Here is a 10,682-nt window from a genome sequence, read left to right on the forward strand (position 1 = left end):
ACGTAAATGCATTGTTTATGAAAAACCCAGATCTAAGCGATCAGCATCTAGAACATACGACTCGAAAACGAATGGCCACTGTCGAATATTAAACACGTGTAGCCAAGCACGTGCGAAGTAAGCGCTTAGGGAGACAATTAGTTAGTCCATCACGTCAAGCTTAACTTTTTATTCAGCCTCATTGAGCTGGGTGGGCCTCCCAAGGCGAGAATAAAAAAGATAAGAGTAACGTCGTTTAGACTGGCCGGACGGAAAGTGAGGCCGTGTAAACGGCCAGGTCAGTCACAAGAACCGAATGCATGTGGAGAGAGAGAGAGAGAGAGAGAGAGAGAGAGAGTCATTAGCTTTTGTTGGGTGGTGGTGGTGAGAGGGTGTTAGTTTTATTAAGGAAATAAGAAGAAATGAGGATGGAGCGTGGAGAGAGAGAGAAAGGAGGGTTTTTTTAATTTTGTTTTTGTTTTGGTACGGTTTAGGTGCATGCAGAAACCGATAGATGCGGCAATTATGACAGTGGAGGAGTAGCTTTACTAATTTGTCCGCAATGGTGCGAATGTTGGAAGCATGGGAAGCAGGTGCGGCCTCAACAACAAGCCATGGGCGGGAATGGCGGCACGGAAGCAGCAGCATTACCTACAGCCGTTGAGTGAAAGAGATCAGTCATCTGGGCCTTTGCTGCTGCAGCTTTTATATCTCTCTCCTTGTGTTTTTCACTTCTCTTGTTTCGGAAAAGTGTAAAGAAAAAGTAGTCTTGCTTCGACAGCTGATGATGGATATGACAGGAACAGTAGCTGCTGCTGTTGCTGGTGGTGGTGTGAGAGGGAGAGAAGGAGAAGAAGGCGTTCTGGGTTTGGGTCTTATGGTACCACAGAAGCTGGCACGTACCGAAACGTTCCCGTTTCGGCTCACACACCCATTCCCGTCCAACAGCATCGGACCCACTTTTTATAACGGCAGCGATGCCAGGTTGAGCGATTTATACGATGTTGGTGGGAGTGCAGCTGCTGCTGCAGGAGGGGCAAGGAGTCTGCAGCCTTTTTCCTCGCAATCCCCAGGTAGTGATAGTAAATATTAGAGAGATGCTTGGGCTATCTTTATCTTTCTTTCTTTCTGTCTTTCTTCTTTTTTCTATATGCGTTCCTCGCCGGCAGCAGCAGGAGTATCAAATGCTCTTAGACAAGAAAAGAGAGTAATGTGAAAAAATAAAAAATAAAAATGCAGGTGTAGGAGGGATGGCTACATCTCTGCGATTTCCTTTTACATGGGCGCAGTGGCAGGAGCTGGAGCGGCAGGCTTTGATCTACAAGTACATGATGGCTTCGGTGCCTGTTCCTACTCACCTTCTCTTCCCCATTAACTGCAGAACCAGCTTCTCTGATGCTGCTACCCACCCAAGCTGTAATAGTCTCTTCTCTTCTCTTCTCTTTGTATACCCTTTTTTTTTTTTTTTTTTTTAATAAGAGATGTTTTTTATTGAGATGATTGAGGTGGGTTTTTTATGTTTTGTTTTGTTTTTTTTTTTTTTTTCTTTTTTAATGATTAGTGGTCGGAAAAGGTTCTTGTTTCAATCTACGGTTCTCGAACAGCACGGATCCGGAGCCGGGCAGATGCCGAAGGACCGATGGGAAGAAATGGCGGTGCTCGAGAGACGTTGCGCCAGACCAGAAGTACTGTGAGCGTCACATGCACAGAGGCCGCCCTCGTTCAAGAAAGCCTGTGGAAGTACAAACCCAGAACAATACTCGCCCCTCCGTTGCTGCGGCTACCGCGAATACAGCAGCGAGTGCTGCAACACATCTCTCTTCTAATCTGACTACATCAACGACGACAACACCAGTAGCATCTTCTCACCTCGGAACTAAAGCTTATCATCAACCATCTGGGTTCTTTGTTAAACCTGAAATCAAGCTCCCTTTCCAGACCATGGTTTCTACTGCTGTAGCAGATAAAGTACCCAGGTGGGGATTTCCACCCATCTCTCTCTGTTAAAAAAAAAACCCATCTTTTTCTGCTTTCTTGGATCATTTGTCATCTGGGTTTTTATTTTCCCTCTCTCAGGTTCTTAGATGAAATAGATTCCGACCAGCAATGGATGCATACAAAGGTGGGAATGAAGACAGATTGCAATGTTAGCACCAACAGCGCTGTTTTGCAGCCCTTTGATGACCATCTGAACTTGAATTTCACTGATTTCAGTAGTGGTGGATCGGAGGTGCAGCATAATGATCAGCGCTGTCTCTATCTCAACACCGATCTTTCGTCATTGGATGATACGGGTCCGGACCGAAAGCAACCTCCAAGGCGGTTCATCGATGCTTGGTCAGTCTCAGAGGGAGCAGACCTCAGCAACAACGACAATGAAAAATCTCCAGTTTCCTCCGGTGGAAAGCTCTCGATTTCTTCTCTTACATTGTCAATGTCCGGTGGCAACGGAACCGCTGCGGAAGACATGGATCAAATCCAGATGGGCCTCAGCATCAGCGAGTCGGAACGTGATCATGGTTGTGTAAAATCCCAGCCACTCAGCTGGATGAACTCTGTTCCTTGGCTATCGCCACCATCGCTCGGTGGGCCATTGGGTGAGGTCTTGCAGTCAAGCACAGCAGCAGCTTCTTCTCCCCATGGCTGCTGCAGCAGCAGCAAGAGCTCCTGCGGCGGGCTAAATCTGATGAATGACGGTTGGGGCGAGGCAGCAAGCCCTCATGAAAGACCACTGAGGCCAGATTCATCTCCAACTGGAGTCCTCCAAAAAACTCTCGCTTCGCTTTCGGACAGTAGCAGTAGCAGCAGTCCTACGTTCGCGGCGACCAAGTCAGAGATAGCTCTTCAGTGGCTAAGCCAGAGCAAAATGGCTTCTTCTTAAGAAGAACAGCACTCGATCCCACTTCAATGACAGCTCTCTCTCTCTCTCTCTCTCTCTCTCTCTCCCTCTCTCTCTGCTTCTGCTTGATGTTTGCTCTTGAATTTTCTAAGTTTAACAAGCCCTATGTAATGCAAATGAAGATTCTCTCTTTTTCCTGGTTCGACATTTTATCAAACACATGCAATGCTTGATGGTGTTCTGAACTCGCTAGGCTGCTACTTCCACATGCACCGAACACGTGACTTACATGGATACCATTCAAGCCGCCTATATCGTTGGTCCGATCCTAGATTGATCATTGGCCCAAAAATAATGTAGATAACAATCATAACACCCCAGATAGATGATCATACCATTCGATGGACGGTTAATTAAAAATAAAATAAAATACTATAGGCATGGAGAGTTTTAATCATCTAATCGGTAAATGGAAGTAAGGGCGGTGAGTTGAACGGTGACGATGAGAATTCACATTTTTTAATTATTTATTGTTGATATGATGAGACAGATATAAGTGGGTAGTTGTTATAAATAAATAAACCAAAAAAGTCCCTTTCAATGAAAGGATCCTAATCATCTGTTTAAGTACTGATTGGGGATTTGTTTATCACTTCAACGCATCTTTGTCTCCCCTTTTAATTATTTTAAATTATGTTTAGTCCACCTGCTTTGCACGTGTCCAATATCTGTGCCATTCATCAGTCAATCGGCATACGGAACATGCATGGTGATAACGTCGTTCAATCTACATAGACACATGGTCCGCTTGAAAGATGGAAATCGATTGGCTACTCCCCCTGCCTCCAGCCAATGGCTGGTGGTCGGTGCTCTGTGGGCCCCACCATGATGTACGTGTGTTCATTTATTTTTCTAGATCATTTTACGGTATGAGACCAAAAATGAGGTATATATCAATATCGAGTTCACCACATTACCGGAACAGTGTTGAATGAACCTCTGACCATTAAAAACTTTTTAGGGGCTTGTGGATCAAGCTGATGTTTGTTTTTTTTTTTTTTCCGTTCATATGGGTCTGTATGACCTAATCAACAGATTGGATGTGATCTAATCAACAGATTGGATGTCAAATAAACAGTACAGTGGGCCTTAGGAGGATTTTAATGGTGGATATCCAATCATTATTATTTTCCTGTAGTGTGGTCCACCTGAGATTTATATCCCTCTCAATTTTGGGATCAAGCCCTAAAATGATCCGTAAAAATGGATGAACGGAATGGATGAAACACATACATCATGGTGGGGTCCACAGAGCACCGACCACCAGCCACCGGGTTTGTGGCAGGGGAGTATCCAATCCGTTTCCTTGAACGATGGTCCTTCGGACCTAAGCTTGAAGTTAGTGGCCCACTTTTAGGCAAATTACAAATAGATCAGATGGTGAATTGCAACATTGAATTAAGCTCTCTAAAATTAAAGCTAACGTCTTCATCTATAATAAAGTGCATGGCATCCATCCAATATATACTTCTCCAATTAAACTATTATTCCATTGTCTTGAAGCAGAAGACCAAAAGACAACCAGGCTCTGTCCATGTATACTATGGGTTGTATATGGCGTAGACTTCGAAAAAGTTAATCACAGATGTTTCGTAACTTCCTCTTTTAATCTTTTAAGTTGGACTTTTGCATCGGATTTCAATTACTTTATGAAAATATGTTAACTTACTTTAGACTTGCAATGCTCGTAATTGATGTCTTCGATCCTTGGGAGTTCTGAGTGTAGAAGCTTACTTCGTCCATGAGACATCAGATTCTTTTATTTGATTTTCGTGTGACTAACTTGAGGATGATGTATCTTGTCAATCATTCTTCTTAACCAAATAGTCATTATAATATATTTGGCTTTGGCAGTTGAGAGTGCAACCATGTCTTACTATATGGATGCATGTAAATGCACTACTTCCAGTATAAAACATGTAGTTCAACATACTCTTTCTATCACTTGTATCACGTGCTCGTTCAGTTTCAATAAACTCAAAAGGTCCAGGTTATTAGCAAGGAATTTTTATTTTCATTATTATTTTAAAATGATTGAGTGATATTTTAAGTAGTGCAAATTCTTTTCTTGCTTAAACGTCTATTTGACTCCGATACTACATGATATCGGGCCTTATAGTGTTTAAGCATCACAGACTTATGATCACCTTGCTCAATTTGAAATCAATTTTCACCAATATGCATTGTCTTAGAAGTCTCCATCTCTATAAATTTTAGAGTTTTATGAGTATACTTTTCTTTCTTTCTTTCCTCTTTTTTTTTTTTGTTTAGTTTTTAGTTTTTAGTTTTTAGTTTTTTTTTTTTTTTGGACATATGAAAATTCAATCATTTACCTGATTTACTTTGATAATGAGATAACATACAATGAGCCACATGTTTATCATATCAAATTCATCCAAAATTGCTTTTGTAAACCCATCAATCACAACAATGCTCTTACATGTAAGATTATATTGCTGACACAAGGATATCAACAATATATCATTATTACTATTGTACTTGACATAAGTAATATATTCACTGGGACTTTGTGAAACCAAGAGTGGCATAGGTATGATTCCATGCGCGTGTACAGTGTACTATTATCGCTTGAATTTGGTAGATCCCATAACACCTCTTGTAAGATGATGGTTACATGCACTTCAATAGAAAAACAAGGGACGCTAGGGGTGCTAATTGTGGCAAGGATCCTCCGTTGCGCAAGTCAAGTAGATGAACCTCAAGTGGGTATAACTAGAGTCAGGATTCTTATGTGTACCTCTTCCCTTAGGCGGGGTAATATATTTTTAGATTTTCTAGGCAGCTTGTGTATTTGAGTAGATTTGCTACATACGCTAGAGGAGCTCATATTGGAGTTAGAATATGTGTTGAGGGTCAAATATTGCATATTATCCTCCATTTAATCTTGGTTTTATGAACATGATAATGCTTAATGTTCTATTTTACTCATGTTTATGTTGCAAGGTAAATTTAAGAGCTTAGATTGAAAAGGATGCTAAAAGCATGAATTTGATGCTCAAGAATCACCAAGGCAAGGGATGGATCTTAGGAGACCAAGAATAAAAAATTTATATGCCAAATATCCAAGAAAATCAATTGAGGAATAAAAAGAATCAAAGATTTAAAGTGAAGAAAAAGAATCCTGAAATCGTCCTGAAAAAGCATATTCTGAAACTCTGGGTCATTTTGTGAAATTGCACGAAGTGAAATTTATTTTAGGAAACTACGCAGAGTAAGTCTTTTTTAGCAAACTACGTAAATTTGAGGCGATTTTTAGAGTTTTCCAACTAGGTGTGAAAGTTGGAGTTCTATAACTATAAATAAAACTCTGTGGGATGTTCATAGGCATCTTTTAGGGTTTAAGGAGTGGAGCAAAAGAGTGAATAAGTTGTCGCCAAGAGTTTTTTTTTTTCCTTAATTATTTTCATGTTTTTTTAAAGAAACTTTGATCCAATCATGTCTATGGTTGGCTAAACTACTTAGCTAGGGCTAAGAGGTGAAGCTTGTAGCATGATGAGATGTTTCTATTGCTCTGATTCATGCTTATGTTAAACTCCATAAATTCTAATTTGATATTTAAGGAATACTTTCAATTTTTAATGGTTTATTGTGAATCAAATTACAGTAGATCTGCAATAGCTTTGAGTATCTTCTGTTCTTAATTTGAGATTGTGAAATTAGTAAGTCTTATTGTTCACCATAGTCTCTTAGGCATAGTAGGGTGATGGAATCCTTCCTAATCTTCACAATTCTCTTGCTTTGAGATTATGGGATTGGTAAATCCTGTTGTTTGCCATTATCTCCTGGGCATGGTTTGGTGATGGAATCTTTGCCAATTATCATAGTTCTCATTCATTAAGAATTATGTTAATGGAAGTTCAGATTTGATTTTATTGGCATAATTTTTAATTGGATAGGATAAGACTACAATTCTAATTGTGTTACTTGAATTAAGCAAGAAGGTTCCCTAATCACTACAAGTGAATCCTTAACACCCTAGTTCCCACCTTTAAATTCTTACTTTTAATTACTTTATTCACAATTACTCTCTCAAATACTTCAGAATTAGGTTCACATCTTCTTCTAGTTCTACTTCTAGTTAATTTTAGAAACGTACAAGTTTCAGCACTACACCAAAACAGTGAAAAAAGGATAGTTGAAAACCGTCTCAAATCTTAATAAATGACGGTTTTGAACCGTCGCATGGGCCGTCATATTTTACTGCGAAATATTAGTTAATGGACGGTTATTGACCGTCTAAAAAACTGATGGTCTGTACATTTAGAGACGGTTATTGACCGTCTATAATTTTAATATTTTAAAAAAAATATAGACAGCCTAAAGCCGTCAGAAAATTTCTTACATTAAAAAAATAATAATAAAATCAACAGTAATTTTCTTTTAATGTTTCTTTCATCTAATAAAAAAAATATTTAACCAACAAAACATGGTTATAATTCGGAATTAAGAAGAATTGTTAAGCTTAATTAGAAACTTCATTTGCTTTTTTCTTCTTTTTTTTCTCGAAAAAGTGAGCACACCTTTTTAAAATAAAACTGATTGCAAGAAAATTATAGAAGCAGATAAGGAAATAATACAGAAAAATGTTCTAATTCAAGTTACTAGAAACAATAATAGAAATTAAAGCTATGTAAAAAGGGCATGTGTTAAAGGGATACCTCCTTAATTCCCATGCATAAGAGTCCAATGATGATGAAAACAAGAATCGTAACATTAGGGTCCATAAATACAACAATGTTATCCTACAAAGAAATAGGATAGTATTAGATGTTAACTGTAGTATTATATGTTAATGCGCTTGATTAGATTGAACCATTAACGGACTTGATCAGATTGCACACAGAGTTCGGATTAGAGTTAGAGTTTAGCAAAGGTTTGCACTGCCGTAAATGGATGATAAGGAACCTTAGAAGAGCTTAAAAACTAATCAAGCCCTTTTCCTTTCCTTTGTAACAAAATGCGTACAATCTTATTAAAACTAATCAATGAATAAAAAGAGGGTTTGAAAAAAAATAGAAACAACAGTATTCATTTAATGAGATGGCTTTCACGGTCTACAAACTTCTAGTATAATGACATTATAAAATCTAGTAGCATAAAATAAAAGGCCATTAAATTCATGGGTTCTATGGTCTACGTGAATTTGCAACCATGAAGAATTTATAAAGTTTTTGAAATTTATTTTCACGATATTGGCAAACTATTTTTACTGGCAAGTGTTTAGCCAAATCAACTTTTAGCATTTCCCTAGCCAAAAGTCAAATCCATAACAGCTTCCATAATCCATTATAAACCTCTAAATCACTAGCCACATTTGTCTTATTTCCAACCTCATGTATCAAGACCATCACACAACGCCTTTGATACAAGTAAGGTTCTCCAACAAAGCTAGCTGCTTAACAACCTTCCACAAAATAATCTCCTATTTATAATGATGCATTTATTGCAATAATAAAATGCATATACAAGCTTCTCAACCTGGTGCAAGTGCACTCACCTTTGTTTAATGCTAATAAAGATGCATTAACAAGGCCAAATATGCATGTTCAGATTTTCGCCATGAAAGTCATAGGAGCAAAATCAATATTTCCCCACCGAAACCTGAAAATCAAAAACTTTTCTCATGATTATAGAGATTTGTCATCATCGTCAGAAATTTTCTTGCATTAAAAAAAAAAAAACAACATAATTTTTCTTTTTGTGGTTCTTCCACTAATAGCAAAAAATTTATTCAACCAACAGAACATATATAAATCATAATAAGTATAATTGCTAAGCTTAAAAAGAAACTTCATATGCTTTTGTTATATATATATATATATATATATATATATATATATATAAATGAGAGCAAACCATTTACCAAAATTAGCACTTTATCAATGTGCACAACATACTTTCTTTCGCCTCGGCCAAAAACTAAGCCAGAAGAAAGAAATTTAGTGAAGACACCAAAATGAATGCCTCATGTTCACCTAACACTTGAATGTAAATGATGATAAGTAGAGTTACACACCATTGATTCATCCATAGCCGGCCCGCTGATCCAATCTAGGTAAGTTCATCAATTTCAACGGAAGAGTTAGAAAAGTAATTCAGAAAATACACCTTAGCTAAAAAGTAAAGAAAATTATATTAAACAACTAATTAAATGAAACGGATGTTCCCAACTCATGCATCATACAAAAGTAGAGCAATCTTAGCAAGGTAGCCTTGCAGCAAGTCATGCAAGGAAAGCAGCAGTCAAATGCAAATACACTTACTGTACATGTACAAGGAGATGTGTTATACAAGCAAGGTTATCCAACAAAGCTGGCTACTTAACAACATTCCACAAAATAATCTCTTATTTATAATGTTGCATTTGATGCAAGAATAAAATGCATATACAAGCTTCCCAACTTGGTGAGTCAACTCACCTTTGTTTAATGCCAATAAAGATGCATTAACGAGACTAGATATGCATGTTCAGATTTTCACCACAGACTGAAAGTCATAGGAGCAACTCCAATATTTCCCTACCGAAACCTGAAAATCAAAAACTTTTCTCATGATTCTAGAGATTTGTCATCATCATCTAAGCCTTGCTCAATTCTATTTATAATTTTTGTAAGTCTACTTACAATTATCATTGGATCTTAACCTATTTACTATGAAAATCTTAAATATAACCTGACAATGCTCCTCTGATAAAGCTTGATTGGAGCCAATAATTTGGTGAAGATCAATGTCCATGAGCTCGTAAGAAATGTACACATCTTTAAATGTTTTCCTACAAGAAGGTGATATTATATCTCTGATAGCCACAACCTGTATAACAAAGGAAAAATGCAATCAGATTTCACATTGCACAGATCTGATCAAAACAATTTGTTAAGGCTCTTTAGATCTAAGGTAATATCACATGTCGTGTCCACAGAAATGAACAACCCTGCAAATGACACCCTACCAAGTGAAAGTAGGGTAGCCCACATTCTATTATTGTATTTGAAGATTTCACCCAATTATTAATCAAAAACATAATTGAAAGAATAGAGTGAAAATCATCCAATTTGGTAGACTTCTGATTTTGGTTCTTGTTTAGGGTACGTTTGGTTACATTTAATATCATGAAATTTCATTGTATTTTGCACAAATTAGATTGATTAATCATGAAATATAATGAAATTTCATGATATATATTTTCCCTTCAACCAAGCACAACTTTAGGTACAACATCATGTTTAATCCTTGCACACATTGCAAAAGAAATTAGGTAAAAATGTACAACCTAACATTGGTTTTTTCTTAAAATTTCAGTCTCCAAAATAATCTCAAAACAATCCAACATGGTTAGGTATGCCCGTGTTGGATTGTTTTGAGATTGGTATACCTGATGTTATGTCTACTTTGGGGCCATCATCAAAGTTATTTGTGGGCCCCACCGAAATGGTGGCTTGGACAGAACATGTGCATCATGATAAGCTACACCAATGGGTCCCAAATCACAAAATGGAGTTGTCAAACTGGATGGACAACATGAATATACACTACAAGCATTAAGGTGGATTTACCCTATGGATGGATGGTTAGATCATCAAGGACGTCATCCATCAAGTGAGACATCCATCAGTGGGCCCCTTTACATCATCATGATCATGTCTAAAGGATAAAACTAAATTTCAAAAAGACAATGGAAAGGTACTCACCTGGTTTGGTTGAGTTGGATCTACCTATTGATAGCTTGGATCCTGTGGTGAAAGCTCTACCTCTCTCTCACATAAATCGGTTTTGATCAAAGCTA

At 37.6% G+C, this 10,682-nt stretch overlaps 1 protein-coding gene across 1 annotated transcript; it reads left to right on the forward strand.

Annotated features, from left to right (window-relative positions):
- Positions 1-359: 359 nt before the first annotated feature.
- On the forward strand, positions 360-3,020 carry LOC131248625 (growth-regulating factor 3-like). The gene is made up of 4 exons (XM_058248991.1): positions 360-1,052; positions 1,219-1,395; positions 1,541-1,955; positions 2,056-3,020. Exons 1-4 carry the CDS (start codon positions 764-766, stop codon positions 2,858-2,860), a joined length of 1,686 nt encoding a protein of 561 aa, XP_058104974.1. The 5' UTR covers positions 360-763; the 3' UTR covers positions 2,861-3,020.
- The last annotated feature ends 7,662 nt before the right edge of the window (positions 3,021-10,682 follow it).

Source organism: Magnolia sinica, chromosome 6, assembly GCF_029962835.1.
Source record: "Magnolia sinica isolate HGM2019 chromosome 6, MsV1, whole genome shotgun sequence".
Taxonomy (NCBI): Eukaryota; Viridiplantae; Streptophyta; class Magnoliopsida; order Magnoliales; family Magnoliaceae; genus Magnolia; species Magnolia sinica.

What these genes read in the sequence shown, in the direction of transcription:
- LOC131248625 (XM_058248991.1), top strand. Translation starts at nt 764, where the DNA reads ATGATGGATATGACAGGAACAGTAGCTGCTGCTGTTGCTGGTGGTGGT. An exon ending in TGCTGCTACCCACCCAAGCT is followed by an intron (nt 1,396 to 1,540) that starts GTAATAGTCTCT and finishes TTTAATGATTAG; the next exon opens with TGGTCGGAAAAGGTTCTTGT. An exon ending in GTAGCAGATAAAGTACCCAG is followed by an intron (nt 1,956 to 2,055) that starts GTGGGGATTTCC and finishes TCCCTCTCTCAG; the next exon opens with GTTCTTAGATGAAATAGATT.